Genomic DNA, 19,551 nt, shown 5'->3' on the forward strand with positions numbered 1-19,551 from the left:
CCAGTGATGGATGATGTCCCATTTAAACATTTCTTGAATGCACGAATGATGTGGATTTGAACTGGGGCCCAACATATTTTCCCCCCTTTTTGTTCCCTTTCTCCCTTTCACATTTCCAGAGAGGATGTTCCAGCTCCAGTGAACCACTCCGTGCACAGCTCCAAAACCTATGTGTCAATGCCATCCTCCTACATCAATCTCCCTGCTTCCAGTTCTGACGTTCCCTTTAATGCACAGCATGCCGAACACGTGCCAACATTGAACGGATCGCTCGCCCGGCCTATCTACCATCCGAGCTCCAGAAGCACCACGCGGGGTCTGACCAACTCGGTGCCGCTCAAACACGGCTCTGCATCCTCCAAAGAAAGTCAGCCATTACCCAATTATCGAGCCCATCCACCTCCACACATGGATTACATCAGTCGGGATCTGCCTTCCAACTCTTCAACTCGAAGCAGCAAAAGATCTCCGATGTACTTCAGCTCGGACTCTGGCGCCGAGGAGAATTTTTCTAGATTCTTGCTGGCCAGCGATTCCGCGTCCAAAGATCATGGAGGCATGCGGGCACCGGTGCATGCCAGTCGTTCTGGTCATTTCCTCCAGTCTGAGAAAACACCGGCATCAACCAACCCCTCTCCTTCCCATCTGTTGAGGATGGGCGCCGTGCCCGTCATGATGCCAACGCACCCGCGTGTATCCGACGTGATCTGATAGTGATGGTGAGACGTGCGAGATCGAGGAGCAGGGTCGTCATGGTGTTTTACTGGTACCCGTTTCTGTTGTGGTGTGGGTTAAGAATCTATTGTCGCCAACAATATCAAACGAGCTGCAGTAGCACAAAACCTATTCAAATTGTAATTATTTACTGCTAATATCAATTGTATTACTATCATTATTATAATTTAATAATATAATAATTGCTATTGTAATGGTTTTCTTGTGTCCTTGCAAAAGCCACATGCTGTGCCACCTCACAGAAATAGTGGTGCAGTGTTTTTTTGGAATTGGGGAAAAAAAAGTGGGAATTGCAATTCCGCATAAGAGTGGTGACGAGGACCTGCAGGCAGAAGCCATGTTGCATCCTGTCGGTGAAGGGACAAAACAGAGGCAGCTGAAAAAACAAATCCCATTCCTGCTTCGTCGATCGTGTCACTGGGTTGGGTTCATCCCAGTTACCTTCGGTGAGCGCATCAGGTGCACCGATTAATTGGCAGCTCGTTTGATATCCGCATTGGTGGGGCTTATTCCGAGTGTGTTTATGGATATAATAATAATAATGTGCTACAGCAGCCATCTTGCCGTGTACTCGTCTCCAATTGGAGGTTTAGTGCTTCTGGTGTCGTTTATCCAATTAAGACTCGTTTAAGATGGAACAGCACTTTGGCTCTCTGCCCTTTGGATGCTTTCTGGTGTTACTCTATGGTGGTAACTTAATTGCCTTTCGTGTTCCCGAAACTCAGTTCACCTGGGATTTGAGTGTTACAGGTTACAGACATAGGGGCAGATGCAAACAGGGCGGAGTTGTTAACAAAATAGGATGGAAAATTTTCCAGGGAAGCAGAAATGTGATTGATGTAGACTTCTTCTTTCATGTGCAGCACGTGGATGCAGGTGGAATCATTTGCTGGGAGTGTGGTGGTGCTGCTGATGTAGTGCCACCTGTAGGTTAGGGCAGGAATTTGGGTACCAGTAATAGCTCATCTACTCTTCACGAAGAACACCGTGGAATCCGTAACTTCCACCAACTTATTCCAGCAGATGGGACAACCAGTACAACATGCATCCAAGGGACAGCACACAAATCGATTAATCACTCTACCTTTGAAACACCAGCGTGACAATTTATAGCTGGGCCAAGATTTAAACCCAGACGAGATAGTTCAGGGGCTATGAGTATACCTCAAGGAGTCTTGGGCCGAGACTATCCTGTCAGCCATTGCAATAGCCCAAGAATAAGAACGGTCCAAAACGCCGCCTTGCGGTACACCAGCTTTGTGAGATGGAGCACAGGTTAGACCATCAGCCAGAATGACCTATTTTTTTGTGGGTGACAAACATCTGATAACCATTGGAGGAGGACCCCTGAATACCATTGGCTGACAGCTTGCAAAAGCAATGGCTGACTGCCAGACAAGCAGACAGTATCCAAGACAAGAGAGATAGATGGTGATAACTTATTTGATTTTCAGCACGTCAATCCAATGTTGGAACGGAAGAAGCAACAGCAACAACAGCAACAGCAACAGCAAGAAGAAGCAACTTTTCCAGGTTGGAAAAGAAATTGATGTTCGGAGATCAGACAGATAAGCGATAACACTTGAGGTTTTCAACAACTAAAGGTTCCATCACTTTGTCTACGATGGGAAGCAGGCTGACCAACATGTATTTGTGATCTGTTTTGAAAAGAGGAGAGTGTAGTACGGAAGCAAAAGCTGGGAGTACGAGTGTGTCAAGACCATTGGGTCCATTGACTTTGAGCTTCTCAACCTGAAAAAGGAGAGCACCGTTCTCATAATGCAAGGAGAGCACAGTTCTCGTAATGTAACGAGAGCACAGTTCTCGTAATGTAACGAGAGCACAGTTCTCGTAATGTAACGAGAGCACAGTGCTCGTAATGTAAGGAGAGCACAGTTCTCGTAATGTAAGGAGAGCACAGTTCTCGTAATGTAAGAAGAGCACAGTGCTAGTAATGCAAGGAGAGCACCGTTCTCATAATGCAAGGAGAGCACAGTGCTAGTAATGTAAGGAGAGCACAGTTCTCGTAATGTAAGGAGAGCACAGTGCTAGTAATGCAAGGAGAGCACCGTTCTCATAATGCAAGGAGAGCACAGTGCTAGTAATGTAAGGAGCAGACTGACGGAGGAAGGGGTGGGGAGATATTGGGGCCTTGGTTCTGTTTTTCATTCATAAAGCTTTCCAAAAGCCATACTAGTGTTTGCTTAGGAACAATAGCAGTTAGTAACCTCAAGCCATGTATTATGAAAGTGTAAAATACTGGTGATAGTTGTTGTCCGCAAGGGATGGTAAACAAAAAATGGCCCTCGGGGTTAGATTTGAAAATGAGCGCACCCCAAATTGTGCTTTCGGTGAAGATTCTCAAGAGGATAAAAACAAATTGTATTTTTATTCATTCTTTCTTAAACATGGGGGATGAATGGCAAGCCTGGGATGCAATCGGTCTTGTGTATAGATCTGCCATTTTATGAGCATGTGCAGTGCAGACTCCTGGGTCGGGCCGACCGAGCACGGCGTGGCCCTCGTGATCTGTTAACCCACTCTCATTTGAGAGTCAAAGAAAGCTCCACATGATTCATTCACTTTAATTTCTCCATCTCTGAAGGAAAGATGTTCGGCCCATCGACGGGGCTGGTCCTGCACTCAGGGGCGGGGCAAGATGTCGAGAAAGACGTTAGATTTGAATTTTATAAAATACGGAATTTTCAAATGCGACTAACGCACAAGCAAAATGGAACATGAGTGGCGTCCCTCATCGATTCGGTTAATGGGAGCTCGTCGTGATGGAGTATTGGAGCAAAGGCCATTTTAAAGATCTCCTGGGTTGACAATCAAAAAGAAAGACAACACTTCCTACGTGTAGTAGTCACTCGGTGGTGTTGGTCAAATTTACATGGTATGGCTGAATGTGTTATTATTAATGCTCAAAATGGTACTTATTTATTTAAAGCTCAAGCTTAACGTGTCAAAGGTAAATTATTTTTGTGTAAACGAGTGCGGGCTAAATAGGGTCTTTGTTTCTGGACCACGATGTGCCGAAGACCTCCATGTCCCCTCCCAAGAACATCTGCACAGGAGCATCAACGGTGCCCTCGGTTAATTCTCCAAATGCGTTTTAGTTTGGGGGTGGGGAGGGTGATGACATTCGTGAACAATGAAACAGAAGGATGTACATTGGCTTGTGCTTAGGCTTGCTTCCACGTATGAACTCATGAATCTTTATATTTTGTATCTTTCTACACAAATTGCCATTTTGGTCCTGTATTTTGTGATGAGAACATGTGGTAAACGTGCAAACATTTTTTTCTATGTGCAATGTACAAAGATTATATTATATATAAATGTACGAAATACCTTTTATTGGTGGATCTGTGGAGTATCGTTGAGAGAGAGGAAGACAAATGATGAATTGCGAAAGATGATGGGAATAGAGCCTGTGATTGGTGCTGTGAAGAGAAACAGGTTGAGATGGTTTGGTCATGTGTTGAGGAAGGATGAAAGTGACTGGTTGAGAAGAGTGATGGAAATTAATGTGGAAGGAAGTAGAGGACGGGGAAGACCGAGAAAGACTTGGCTAAAGATGGTGGAAGAAGAAATGCGGGCAAGGGGGTTAACAAGGAGAGATGCAGAAAATAGGGCAAGATGGAGAAGATTGTCATGGGGACCGCAAGGCTAACCCCCGCTCTAGTAGGGAAAATGGCCTTAAAATGCCTGTTGTGATGCATTATTGGAGGAGGGAGTCTTTTTCGTTTATTTGCAGCACAAGGCTGTAGGGTAGCATCATTGGCTGAGGATGCCGCTGTGTCGCTAATGCAGTGCCCCCTGCTGCTCAGGGAAGGAATTTGTCATTTGTTCAGGGTGCCTCGGTAGCTCGCATACTCCTCACGAAGGACATTGTGGGATATTTAACGTCCAACAACAAATGCCGGCAGAAGTGACGCCCATTTAACTCCATCCGAGGGACAGGAATCGCCCTGCCAGTGAAACACTGGGATGACGGTTCATAGCTGGGTTGGTGATTCAAACCACAAAAGACAGCTTTGAGGCGAGCGTGTGAACTTCAAGACCATCCTGTCACCCTGGGGAGGTGGGACGAGACCACTTGTTAAAACCCTCCCGCCCCCAAACATCCTCGCACCACATTATACGCTGAAGACGACATGATATTTTGCAATAGCTCGTTTAATAAAATGGAAGGCTTGTACAACTTTGCAAAAAATGCCATGAGGGACAATGTAGTGCAAACAAAATACTCTTAAATTTATAATCCTTGTATTTCAGTGAAAGAACCGAGAAAAATCATTCAAACCAAATAACGATTTGTAAATCACACATTCAGTACAAACCAATGTCGGAACATCATCAGGAACGCGGAATGCAATGGTTTGTCCAAATGGATCATCGAATCCCAGGCCACAACGTATCGTCATGAACTGGTAGAGACCCAAATATTGTTTAAAGTTGTATTACAAAACAAATACAAGGTATCCGCCATGATATGCAAATTAAGCTGTGAGCATGGAACCTTAGTCACGTGACGTAATTGGTCGAACAACGTTTAACGAACAACGTTTAGTTATGTAAAGAGTCCTCGGTTGGCCGGCGTTTGAAGATATTCAAAACCGATTCTGTTCAGGTTTTTCCACAATATTCGTGGTGAAAAGGAAAGAAAGAGGCGAACATTTCCTGAATGGAAGTTGAAAAGCAGAGTGCCACTTCCGATTCGATTAGCGGTGTGAACGAAAATGGCGGCCTTTCAGAGACCCGTTCCGGCAAACTTTGCAAAATCAAGCTCGAACAGAGCAAAGATACTGCACCAGGATAACCGGGCCGACATTCGGATTCTCTACACCGACTGAAAGGAGTCGATTGCAGTATGAAGCTGGGATATGCGGCTCGCACTACAGGTAGTGAGAGGGGAGCGTGGAGACCCCATATCGAGGCCCGATATATAGGACATGACCACCTTGTTTTCTGGGAGAGTTATCCCTGGTGAAGAGAAGAACTTGAAATTATTTACAAAGATCTGTCATGTGAGGCAACCCATCGCCATACAAGCAGCACACAACAAAGGCACGCAATCAGCATTTCATGAAAAGCTTTGCAATTCACACACAGGTCAGGTGCACCTGCGATGGATCCATTATATTAATCCCATACTCATCCCAAGGTGTGAGAGACTGCTGGTGCAGCTTCCTGGGTGTAGAAACACACAGGGTGGTTTGTTATTTCCGTCTCGGCGACGGCATTTGGGGCAGGAATTTGTTTGGATTCAGAATTCCGGTGATAACTCGCCTTCTTTCTCTTCATCGAGAGACGCAGTGGGATCGTTAGTGGCCACCAACAATCGAGGCGAGCAAGAGGGTACCCGGCTTAACATCCTGTCTGATGGACGGTGCACTCGAGGACGTAAAACACCAGGATGGCAGTTTATAGTCAGGCTGAGAATCAAACTCGTACTAGATGGTTCAAAAGTAAGAATGCTGCCATCCAATTGGACCTGCAGTTAGTATCAAATCTGAGTGAGTTGTATACAAAATTAACTACAACGGCACCTGGTAAAGCGCATACCTCGGCCAGGCTGAACAGTTTACGTTTTGTATCCCACTGATAGGCCGGATCTGGATTCGGACATGAACCAAAATCGAATCGGCTTGTTCTCGGCACAACCAACTCATCCATCAAGTTTATTCATAACTCGTCCATAACTTTTTCAAATATAATGTTATATATCGCTTTTCACTCGATCCCTCAATGGTGAAGAATCACTTAAAAATTAAATAATGATCATATCCGAATCCATATTCAGATCTTCACCAAAATCGAACCGATTCGTCCTTGTCCCACACCGAACCTGTCCACCAAGTTTCCGCCAAGTCCGTCCACAACTTTTTGAGATATCCTGCTCTGTATCGTTTTTGGCCCGAACTCAATGGTGAAGAATCACTTAAATTCTCCTAGCCTGATCCGAATCCAGATCTTCACCAAAATCTAATCATTTCGTCTTTGTCGCATACGCTACCTTTCTGCCAAATTTCGTTTGAATCCGTCCACAACTTTTTGAGATGGCTTGTTTACAAACAGACAGACAAACAAACAGACAGGGGTGAAAACATAAGCTCCAGCCATCTTTGGTGGCGGAGGTAATAAATCACAATGTTGTCATTCCTTTTGATACGACATCTCGAGATAATGCAATACGAGAGCAACTGGTGGTGAATACAATAAAATGCAGTTAATCAATACGAGGCAACAGAAGAAGGTGCATCGTCTGAGGTTATCAAGCAAACAATTGACGAGTACGGCTTCCGCTTATGGGCCAGGCAGGAATCCTGTGTTTGACTTTCTATAAGCCTCGACTTCTTGGACTGTAATCTCAGGCAGGATGACTTCCTCTCCATCAAAGGTGACAACGACTTTTTTATTTTCCAAAATGACCCCTTTTCTGACGATGTTCAGATCGAGATACCAGGATCACGCAAACCTTGGTTAGCCAAGTCAAACACTAGGCTCAAAGCAGGTAATCTGACAACAGGAAAATCTCCCAATCATCCACCTGCCCGTGTATACCTACAATTAACCCATGATATGACGTCAATCCTTCAAATATATCCACAATCAACGTACCTGTTTTGCTGATGGTCGATATACGTTTTTGGAGGGAAATCTGAGGAGGGTAAGGATAGACAAGAATTAAATACAAATACAAAATGTCTATTAACCAAGTGATGTCGCTGCTAAGTGAAGAAGCAAAATGATGGTCGATTGTAGGGTTTGTCGCTGCATCAAGTAGCAGACTGATAAACCGTGGGCTACAGTACAACGCTGATAGTACTTCACTTGGAAGGACAGATTGAAATCCCAGGAGTAAAGATACGACATAGTATCTTACAAGGTGACAGCCTTTCCCCCCACCTGTTTTGTCTGGCTCTGGATTAACTGTGTAAACTCAATGAACGAGAACGGCACTCAGTGCAGAGCATACCTACCTCCACCTGGTTGGCCATATCACTCAAGGGTGAAAAATCACCTTAAAATTTTACGAGCTGGATCCGGATCCGGATCTTCACAAAAATTGAATCTACAGACTTGGCATTTAATATGGAATATTTTTTTTGCGGGGGTGAACTTACTTTTCAAGATGTCTTAGAACCAAAAGTTCATTGGAATTATGTTGAAATTATTCTCGATTTTGTTAATGTGACCTTTAAAAGAAACAAAAACCACATTTGACATTTTGAAACAAATAAATTGATCCTTGAATGTGATGTAAACTGATATCGAACTCAATTCATGGACAGTACTGTGTTAAACTTCTGTACGTTTTCCAGAAGTATCTCTTTATTTTGCACTTTAGCCAAATATTTTTTTAACAAAAACAAAAGTTAAATTACGACTGGGATTACGGACAATAAAATTACACTTCAGTACTTCGTGTAACCCCCACGATCATTCAGGAGAGCACGTACACGTTGAGGCATGCTGTTCACGAGATTTGCCAAGGTTTGGACAGGAATCGCTTGCCATGGAGTGACAATAGCCTGCTGCAATTCACGCACAGAGGTCGGCTGCTGGTCCAAGTGGTCGATTTTACGCGTTATTTCTGCCCACAAGTTCTCTATCGGATTCATATCCGGGGACATGGCAGGCCACTCCATATGCTCTACACCACGGTCAGCAAGAAAGTGTTGGATCATGCGAGCACGATGAGGCCGTGCATTGTCATCTTGGAAGACAAAGTTTCCTCGAAAGGTTGCACGAGCAAATGGAAGCAATGTTTCTTCCAGAATGGCCCTGTACTTGAACTGGTTCAGTTTTCCATTCAGAACAACCAGGTCAGTTTTGCCCCCTGCATGAAAAGCAGCCCAAACGGTCACCCCACCACCTCCAGCTTGGACTCTTGGCACTATACAATCTTTGTTGTAGGCTTCATGCACTTGTCTGCGCATTCGGACGCGGCCATCTTGACGATAGACCAGAAATCTAGACACGTCACTGAAGATCACGTGATTCCAGTGTCCTGGCTGCCATTGACAGTGCTCTCTGGCCCACTGCAATCGGCGCTGGCGGTGTTGTCTGGTCAGGGGTGGCTTTCTCAGGGGACGCCTGGCACGATAGCCTGCTTGAACCAGTCGTTGGTTGACTAGCCTTCTGGATACAGGCACATTTGTCAGTTGCTGCCACTCAGCCCTAAGCCGACTAGCTGACTTGGTACGGCCATTGCAGACTAACCGGTGCAGCTGGCAATCATCCCTCCTTGTGGTTCTGTGGGGACGTCCTGGCCTCGGTATTGGAGTAGGGACACCCCTCTGAGCATTTCGTTTCAGGATCTTTGACACCTGACCTTGAGTGATGCCATACTGCCGAACAATAGCACGCTGTTTCATGCCGTAATTTCGTAAAGCCAACACTCCATGACAAACAGCATTGTCGAGTTGACGGACCATCTCCAGAGGAAGCGGCAATAACTTTTGGAGACGTGCAGCAGTTGTTTTCCACTAATACAGAACGCAACAACCCTTGTATACCCGACTGTGAAGAAAATCATCAAATGCACCTGTCCGTACATTTTGCCACGCCACCTGTGATATAATCCTGTTGTTGACTTCTTGCTGCGACAGACAATCAGTGACATGGTTCTTTTAACAAAGAAATCACCAAAGTGGAAAAGAAACTCACCAGATTGATATACTGAGTTAACAAAGTAAACCCAAGTCAAGAAAAAAAAAATATTCCATATTAAATGCCAAGTCTGTATTTGTCCTCGTCACACACACACAACCTCTCCACCAAGTTTCGTCCAAATCCATCCATAACTTTGAGATATCCTGCTATGTATCGTTTTTGGACGCTACCTCTCTGCCAAATTTCGTCCGAATCCGTCCACAACTTTGAGATATTTTGTTCACAGAAACGGACAAACACAGGTGTGAAAACATAACCTCCATCCACCTTTGGTGGTGGAGGTAACAAGGACGCAGATACAATCTATTGTGCAACAGGAAAATGACCAAATAACCAAGAAAGGTGACACATCTACTGTACGTGGATGAGCTAAAACTCTTCACACCGAATGATAACAAATTGGCAGATCAACTCAAACTAGTAAAGTGCTACTCGGAGGACATTCTAATGGAATTTGGCCTTGACGAATATCCCAAATGCACAATTCTACGAGGTAAAACAAAAAGACCATACAACATCTCAATCAATCAAAGTACAACAATACAGGAACTAGAAAACGAAGCATCCCACACATACCTCTGAATAGAAGAAGGCCCCAAGGTACAACACAAAACTAGAATGGCACTCTTCAACGTTACAATGCCGACCGATATGCCTCCGCCCACATTATTACATCATTATACATACACTAGCGGGGTCACCCGTGGGAATCCCACGGGCATGGATGTGTGTGACATTTCGACATATTGAGTTATATGCTGCACATTCATTTTTACAAAATGGTTACTGGCAAGTCATCAGATCCAGAAATGGTGTGAATTTAGTTATTTCACATAATATGTGACCCCTCACTCCTCTCCACCTGACACTCTCCTGTCTCCACCTGACACTCTCCTGTCTCCACCTGACACTCTCCTCTCTCCACCTAGCACTCCTCTCCTCTCCAAACCCTCACATCCCTCTCCTTTCCAATCCCTCACCTCTCCAATCCCTCACACTCCTCTCCTCTGCAATCCTTCACACGCCTCTCCAATCGCGCCTCACACTCCTCTCCAATCGCGCCTCACACTCCTCTCCAATCGCGCCTCACACTCCTCTCCAATCGTGCCTCACACTCCTCTCCAATCGTGCCTCACTCCCCTCCAATCACTCCTCTCCAATCGTGCCTCACACTCCTCTCCAATCGCGCCTCACACTCCTCTCCAATCGCGCCTCACTCGCCTCTCCAATCGGCTTTCCCCGTCTCGTTTCTCTCCTTTTTCTCCCGTCTCGTTCTTTTTCTTGCTCCAAATCGGCCCGTCGGAATCGGAAATCGGCCCGTCTCGCCCGTCGGCCCGTCGGAATCGGAAATCGGCCCGTCTTGCTTTTGTGCTTGTGCGTAAATAAATTGTGTTCATGACACCATTTCTGGTGTTGGGCTAGCGGCTAGGGTGCCGGCTTAGGATCCTGGGTTCGAATCTCGGTCGATCGCCGAATTAATGCCAGGGGGGTTGACTCAGCCTGTCATCCTTCCGAGGTCGGCTAATTGAGTACCAGTTCACTGGTAATTCCCTGTTTGTCGTTGAAGGCGGCAAAAAGGGTTGGCGTCAGGAAGGGCATCCGGCCGTAAAACATTGCTTCAAAAAGGGGACAAAAAAACAACAACTACCACGGTCCCCGAAAAGGCCAACCCCCGCTTTGCGGGGAAAAATGGCCTCTAAACGGTGGTTTTTACACCATTTCTGGATCTGATGACTTGCCAGTAACCATTTTGTAAAAATGAATGTGCAGCATCTAACTCAATATGTCGAAATGTCACACACATCCATGCCCGTGGGATTCCCACGGGTGACCCCGCAAGTTTGCATTGACGTTCGTCGATGGACTCGTTCGCCCATCTCATTCGTTTTCTTGCTGCATCCTGTTCAAGTCTGCGTTCTTCATCGATCGTCTCATTCATTTTGGAAATAGAAGTTTCCACGCAGCGCATGAATTGTCACGATCCTCAAGAGGAATTTGTCTCGTAATCATCAAATGATAAATGGCAAGTAAATTATATTGTGGAAAATTAAAGATTTCAAATAAACCTATTTAAAGTGTATTCGCACATAACTAATTTTAAAAAACGAAGAAATATCTCTCGGTAATTTCCTGAAACATATTTTACTTCCGGCTAATAATGTTGAATTAAATAAAAACGAATAAATATATCTCGGTAATTTCCTGAAACATATTTTACTTCCGGCTAATAATGTTGAATTAAATAAAAACGAATAAATATATGTCGGCATCATTGTTGACGTTTTTGTGACGACTGTCATCAAACGAAAAAGTAATACATCTTAACGGAAAAGCAAAAGCGAATTTTTAATATATATCGACACGTTGCCGTCGGTGTCATGTTGGGCGGTGTATGATACACCATGACGCGATTTTAAAAAATATATCTGCATTTTCCCGCGTGTGTGGAATGTTCTCAATTATTGCTGACACCGACTCTAAAACCATCGATAAAAATGAAATCATATGGTGAGTTAGATTGGAGATAAAGGCGTGAGAGAGACTCAATGGCCTTGAAGTTGAAGTTACAGGCGTTTGAGAATTCATTTCGTTCTATAAACGGCAACTTTCATTGGATTTCCTTCCCGTTTTTTTTCAACCGAGTCGAAAACTATGTTAGCGACTGTGAAAAATGAAATGATATATCGAATTTTTAATATGTATCGACACGTTGCCGTCGGTGTCATGTTAGGCGGTGTATGATACACCATGACGCGATTTTAAAAAATATATCTGCATTTTCCCGCGTGTGTGGAATGTTCTCAATTATTGCTGACACCGACTCTAAAACCATCGATAAAAATGAAATCATATGGTGAGTTAGATTGGAGATAAAGGCGTGAGAGAGACTCAATGGCCTTGAAGTTACAGGCATTTGAGAATTCATTTCGTTCTATAAACGGCAACTTTCATCGGATTTTCTTCTCGTTTTTTTTCAACCGAGTCTAAAACTATGTTAGCGACTGTGAAAAATGAAATGATATATCGAATTTAAAATAGATATCGACACATTGCCGTCGGTGTCATGTTGGGCGGTGTATGATACACCATGACGCGATTTTAAAAAATATATCTCTGCATTTTCCCGCGTGTGTGGAATGTTTGTGGAAAATTAAAGATTTCAAATAAACCTATTTAAAGTGTATGCGCACATAACTAATAAAAAAAACGAAGAAATATCTCTCGGTAATTTCCTGAAACATATTTTACTTCCGGCTAATATGTTGAATGAAATAAAAACGAAGAAATATATGTCGGCATCATTGTTGACGTTTTTGTGACGACTATCATCAAACGAAATAGTAATATATCATAACGGAAAAGCAAAAGCGAATTTTTAATATATATCGACACATTGCCGGCGGTGTCATGTTGGGCGGTGTATGATACACCATGACGCGATTTTAAAAAATATATCTCTGCATTTTCCCGCGTGTGTGGATTGTTCTCAATTATTGCTGACACCGAGTCTAAAAGTAAAACCATCGATAAAAATGAAATCATATGGTGAGTTAGATTGGAGATAAAGGCGTGAGAGAGACTCAATGGCCTTGAAGTTACAGGCCTTTGAGAATTCATTTCGTTCTATAAACGGCAACTTTCATCGGATTTTCTTCCCGTTTTTTTTCAACCGAGTCTAAAACTATGTTAGCGACTGTGAAAAATGAAATGATTTATCGAATTTGATTTGAAATAAAACTGGGGGAGAGCAAGACACCACGGGCCTACAAAACAGGACTCAAAGCTATGCGAGTTAATAAAATGGTGGATATTTGTTTATAGCCACTCCCAGAATGGGTGGAGCTATGGGTGGAGCTACTCTGCATACCGAGTAAGCCACACCCCGGACAGACACCCAACAGATAGACAGACAGACAGACAGAATCATCTACGGCTATTATAATATAGATACTTGTACCAAGCTTGACTTGGTTTCCTTCAGCCGTTATCAAGTCATCGCGGTAACAAAAAAACTATTACAGAAACTGACCTTTGACCTCTTGGTGCAGAAATCTAATCAGTTCGTCTTTGCATCATCTATCTATAATTCCAGTAATCTCTGTGTGTCTGTGTCTGTGTGTCTGTGTGTCTGTGTGTTTGTCTGTGACCGCTGTTTATCGACAACCACGGGTCCGATATACTTGAAACTTGCCAGGTATATTGCTGGGGACCCGAGGATGTGCCTTTTCAAGGTTTGAAATTAATCGGACAAGTACTTACCGAGCTATGGCGATTTAGCCGTTCGCCGTTCGCTTTGGCGTTGCGAATGGACCAAACCATTCATGTAAATAGAGGGGGGGGGTTCTGTGGTCGTTCGCTTTGGCTTTGCGAATGGACCAAACCATTCATGTAAATAGAGGGGGGGGGGTTCTGTGGTCGTTGCGAATGGACCAAACCATTCACATCGAATCATCGAATCACATCGAATGGACCAAACCGTTCGCTTTGGACCAAACCATTGCATGTAAATAGAGGGGGGGGGTTCTGTGGTCGTTGCGAATGGACCAAACCATTCATGTTAATAGAGGGGGGGGGGGTTCTGTGGTCGTTACTGCCACGTGGTTTCAAAGTTTTTTTTTGTTGTTTGCACGCATGTTTTTTTGCACCCACGTACGGGCACGCCCTAGGATGTTTACACACACACACCCCTACACAAATTTTTTTTTTTTTTTTTTTTTGGCAAGGAACGGGCACCCACGTACGGGCACGTCCTAGCTTATATATAGTACGGGCATGCCCTAGTAATATATAATTGTACCAAATCTGGTCAAAATCCCATCACTGGTTCACAAGTTAGCTCAGTAACGGGATTATTTTATCATGACCTCTGACCTTTTCACTCTTGACCCCATAATCTAATCGGTTCATCTTCGCTTCATTATACATATTTGTACCAAGTTTGATTTAGATCCTTCCAGCCGTTCTTAAGTTATTGCAGTAATGAAATCATTGTAACTTAACATGACCTCTGACATTTGACCTCTTGACCCCAAAATCTAATCAGTTAATCTTTGCATCATAATACATACTTGCACCATCGTTGGTCAGAATCCCATCAGTGGTACACGAGTTATCACGGTAACAGGATTTTTTTACCTAACATGACCTTGTTCCTCACAAGACCTAACATTATCTGACCTTGTTCTCGAATCGCCTTGTTCTTGTCACACATCCAACTCATCCACAAAGTTTCGTCCGAATCTGTCCATAACTTTGAGATATCGTGCTATATATATTTTTTGTCCCATCTCTCAATGGTGAAGAATCGCTTTAAAAACATCTAGTATCCAGATCTCGATATTCACCAAAATCTAATCAATTCAGGTTGCCAATTTGAAGTTGCCAATTTGAAGTTGCCAATTTGAAGTTGCCAATTTGAAGTTGCCAATTTGAAGCTGCCAATTTGAAGCTGCCAATTTGAAGCTGCCAATTTAAAGCTGCCAATTTAAAGTTGCCAATTTGAAGTTGCCAATTTGAAGCTGCCAATTTGAAGCTGCCAATTTGAAGCTGCCAATTTGAAGCTGCCAATTTGAAGCTGCCAATTTGAAGCTGCCAATTTGAAGTTGCCAATTTAAAGTTGCCAATTTGAAGCTGCCAATTTGAAGCTGCCAATTTGAAGCTGCCAATTTGAAGCTGCCAATTTGAAGCTGCCAATTTGAAGCTGCCAATTTGAAGTTGCCAATTTGAAGTTGCCAATTCAGGTTGCCAATTTGAAGCTGCCAATTTGAAGCTGCCAATTTGAAGCTGCCAATTTGAAGCTGCCAATTTGAAGCTGCCAATTTGAAGCTGCCAATTTGAAGTTGCCAATTTGAAGTTGCCAATTCAGGTTGCCAATTTGAAGCTGCCAATTTGAAGCTGCCAATTTGAAGCTGCCAATTTGAAGCTGCCAATTTGAAGCTGCCAATTTAAAGTTGCCAATTTAAAGTTGCCAATTTGAAGTTGCCAATTTGAAGCTGCCAATTTGAAGCTGCCAATTTGAAGCTGCCAATTTGAAGTTGCCAATTTGAAGTTGCCAATTTGAAGTTGCCAATTTGAAGTTGCCAATTTGAAGTTGCCAATTCAGGTTGCCAATTTGAAGCTGCCAATTTGAAGCTGCCAATTTGCAAGAGGGTACCCGGCCAATTTAAAGTTGCCAATTTAAAGTTGCCAATTTGAAGTTGCCAATTTGAAGTTGCCAATTTGAAGTTGCCAATTTGAAGCTGCCAATTTGAAGTTGCCAATTTGAAGTTGCCAATTTGAAGTTGCCAATTTGAAGTTACCAATCTGAAGTTGCCAATCCGAAGTTGCCAACTCAGGTTGGCAATTTGAAGTTGCCAATTCAGGTTGCCAATTTGAAGTTGCCAATTTGAAGTTGCCAATTCAGGTTGCCAATTTGAAGTTGCCAATTTGAAGTTGCCTCACGTTGAAGTCACTTCAGTTGAAGCAAGACCCTCATGTGAGTGCATGCACATCAGGAAACTATACCTGGAGATTCAACGCATCTTGGAGCTTTCCATTCTGCAGCAAACTCAGCATCTCGATGTTCTTCGATCCAAAGTAGTTGTACGTACTGAAATGAGGTTGAGGTACGAATTAAAGTAATACAGTATACCGGCGAGTTCTCACCCAGCCCTGGCAGTACATTATCAAGCTATTGTGGCGAGCAGGATAGCTCAGAGCTGGCATAATCACCTTTGACCTGTCTTACGTACATTCAATTCCTGACTCTATCACTTTAATTGTCATGGCAGATGTACCACCACCAATTGAGGAATACACCATCCTCCACAATGGAAGTTGAGCCAGCTATAGCATTCACCTGTGGACGTTATAAAGATACAACCACCGCACATTTTGAAAAGGGCAGGCCGTTGTGTGCCAGTTACGGAGCGAAATTCTAAATTCCGCCCTAATTTAAGAGAGACAATGCTGCGGTGACACAGCCGCACACCCACAAATGTTGCAGCAGGCAAGCAGGTGTAGCATATGAACGAACGAATCAAACGAGGAACAACCATAAGCATCCAGTAAGCTACCTGCAGTAAACGCTGATAAGCAGCGACTTGAGCAATGTTGAGTATACGTTCTACCAGTTCATTCTCTGACATCGCTTCAGCACTCTAATGCAGGGTCGGAGACATTCACCTGCCAATCGCTGCTTGTGCTCCCATGAGCATGCCAGGTAGCAATTGCTGCGAGACGGGACAGTGGAGAGATGGTACAGCATGGTTAGTTTCATTGAAGTGACAACTTCTCACCACAATGAGGATGCTCTCAAATAATACAATGATTGCACTCCCATTGTACAGATAACGGGAAAAGGAACGACCCATTTGGGGAGATGTACCCACTCGAGAAGGATTAAGGATTTTTTTTTACGGTCAGAGGGGCCCATAGGATGATCGGTGAAGGAATGTGAAATCGGGTTAGGTCTTACATCATCCTAAAGGTGGGAGAAGCTCTAATTAACCAACTATTGAAGCAGTCACAGTGAAACCGACAAACAAATGTCCCATTACACAGCAAATACAACCACTCGGGAATTTTCCTGCTTTTCCTACTTCCTTGTGAGGGTGCTGCCATCCATCTCTGATGTCTGCACTACCGTCCATCTCTCGATAGATAACGAGTCATTCCCGTGTGTGATGCTCGGGTTTACTTGACTGGCAGTTTGTGTTGAATTACTCTCACCCTGGTCAAATTTTTTTTTTTTTTTTTTTTTTTACTCTCACCCTGGGGTGGCAGGATAACGTAGAGGTACGTGAACTCCCAACGGTGCTGTCGAACCAGGATTGGAATCCTGACCGAGTTATAAATTGTCATCCTGGTGTTTCATCAACGTGCGCGCCCTTGGATGGATATTAAGCTGGGAAAACGAGTTGGCGAATGCTAATGGTCCACCCGTGTTAGTTAAAAAACCTAGTTTAAAATTCCAGCTCGCATACCGTAAATGATTCAACAAGTAGGCCAAATTCAGCATTGAATCCCAGTCCAATATATGCGTTCGCCAACAACTCCTCCATGTTATCTTCTTATAGCTAACAATTTATTTATGATTTGAAACCAACTACTGAAAATACAAGATATATCGTTCTACGTGCATTGCTCACAATCGTGGACGTGCCGTGAGGGAATGTTGCATTGTGGTGCAGCACAGGCATGATGGTCCAAATAAGTTTGGATATCCTTTGCATTTACTTGAACTAAATAACCAAGGGAGCCAACGCTCAAAGGTGGAATTTTTACAGCACGCACAGCACAACGGTTTGCGAACTTGTAATAAACGTTTTAAATTACAAATTACAAACAAATGATCACGACACCCTGTTTTGAGGAGGGGACACAATACCCAGGGCCTCCGTACCTCGTCACACCCGTAGTAGAGGGAGCAGCGCTTCCCAGGCTTGTGCATACACAGGCTGGCGTCGAAAAGGTTCATGTCGGAGAACTTGAATCCCGTGAAGTTAGGAATTTTGTCTCCAATGGCTTCCAAGATTGTCGACGCCAGGACTTTGGGGGGAAATGGGGGGGTGGGGTGGGAGGGGAAGTTAATGGATAAAAGGTAAAGAAAGGTTTCAGTGAAAAGGTGTGCAAAGGTAGCGGGGAAGCAAATATGGGAATGAGGTGAAGGAATGCAAGTTGGGAGCATTGGAGAGAGTGAGGGAGGTGGGGTGGGGGGGGGGGGGGAGAGGTTGGGGGACGAGGGAAATCGGGAAGTGGGAAGACGCTCACATGGGAAACAAATCAGCAGACTCGAAAATAGGAAGAGTGGAGTTTGAGAAACATTTGGTCGAATGTGTTGATGTGTTGTACCAAAGAGAGAAACGACAGACATATTGCTTGCTCTGCATTTGTGAAGTAAAGGGAGGAAAAAGAAAATGACAAATCAAGAAGACTGAAGAAGTCTTGCAGGTGAAAGTCAGTGTTGATTTGTGTCGACAGACAGGTAGAACAATGGATGAAATCAACAGGACATTGATCCAGGTATGTTAACCGCTGTGGGTAGCAAGGACAAGCCGGTGCTTCGGGCGTTAACAATCACTCTTTTGTTCCGACGAAGGGTTAATGCCCGAAACGTCAGCTTACCTGCTTCCCCATTGCGGTTAACGTACCCTGATCAACGTCCTCTTGATTCCATACCTTGGAGGCAAGACGGTTGGTTGACCATGTTGATGTGGAAATGAACACCACAGAGAGGACTTACAGGGAAGGTGAGACAGAACGGGGATGTGGTAATAAATTATCGGGAGTGACCCAGCCTCCAGGGATACTGCCTGGATGAAGTCCACCAGAGCATCTGTCACACAAAACAATCGGAATGAGACCGAGTGATACCTCTGACCGACCAAATGTGACATTTAGGTTTAAAAAAATGTTTTTAATATCCATTACCATGAGCAATCTGCCCCAAGGTAGGCCCGAGTACCATACGCTGAGGAGGACCTTGGACATTAAAATAAACCGACACAAATTGCTTCTGCAAAGGTAAATTGTACTACAATTTCTGCAACAACACCGACAAGTGCTGACAACATAATCGCTTCCTTTGATGAACAAAGTTTGTTCACGAATGTCCCACTGATGGAGACTATTGATATATGTTCACATCTGCTGTATCACAGTGATCTGGAACATCCGCAGATCGCAGAACAAGTCTTTGTGGAGTTGATGAACACAGCAACGAGGCAAGTTAAGTTTAGTTTTAACAACATTATGTATGCCCGAACTGATGGAGTCGCCATGGATTCTCCATTAGGCCCAGCGCTTGCAAATATCTTTGTGGGTTATCACGAAATGCAGAAACTTACAGGTCGGCAAGGTGTGGATGCTCCCATCCTATACTATCTGTCTGTTGATGACATTTTTGCTTTGTTTGAGTCTCAGGTGGCATGTGACGCATTCTCAACACTCTCCATCCAGCGCTGAAGTTTACCATGGAGCTGGAATCTTCAAAACTTTACCTTTCTTGGACGTGTTGGTCGAAAGATCCGCACGTGGTTTTACTACATCCATCTACCGGAGGCCTACCTCCACTGGGCAGGTATACTCGCTGGGATTCCTACAGCTCCATGAGATACAAAATCGTCTATCAACATCCTTGTGAACAGAGCT

At 44.0% G+C, this 19,551-nt stretch overlaps 2 protein-coding genes across 4 annotated transcripts in view; one reads left to right on the plus strand and one right to left on the minus strand.

Moving 5' to 3' along the window:
* LOC137430693 (coxsackievirus and adenovirus receptor) overlaps positions 1-4,095 on the plus strand; it is a 62,422-nt gene extending 58,327 nt beyond the window's left edge. For both annotated transcript variants that reach the window (XM_068121469.2, XM_078769324.1), the window contains exon 7: positions 120-4,095. In XM_068121469.2, the coding sequence (XP_067977570.1) occupies positions 120-711 (592 nt within the window). In that variant the 3' untranslated portion in view covers positions 712-4,095. The remainder of the gene's footprint in view (positions 1-119) is intronic.
* On the minus strand, positions 3,106-18,736 carry NPL (N-acetylneuraminate pyruvate lyase; the record flags this gene model as incomplete). Of its 2 annotated transcripts, XM_068121740.2 has the most annotated exon segments (6): positions 4,900-5,724; positions 7,363-7,402; positions 15,925-16,009; positions 16,585-16,631; positions 17,804-17,949; positions 18,644-18,736. In XM_068121740.2, coding segments are annotated over 6 exon segments (554 nt in total), but the record flags the coding sequence as incomplete, so codon positions are not given.
* Positions 18,737-19,551: the final 815 nt, after the last annotated feature.

The sequence above is a fragment of the Myxine glutinosa genome, unplaced genomic scaffold (assembly GCF_964187855.1).
Source record: "Myxine glutinosa unplaced genomic scaffold, kmMyxGlut1.1 SCAFFOLD_2088, whole genome shotgun sequence".
Taxonomy (NCBI): domain Eukaryota; kingdom Metazoa; phylum Chordata; class Myxini; order Myxiniformes; family Myxinidae; genus Myxine; species Myxine glutinosa.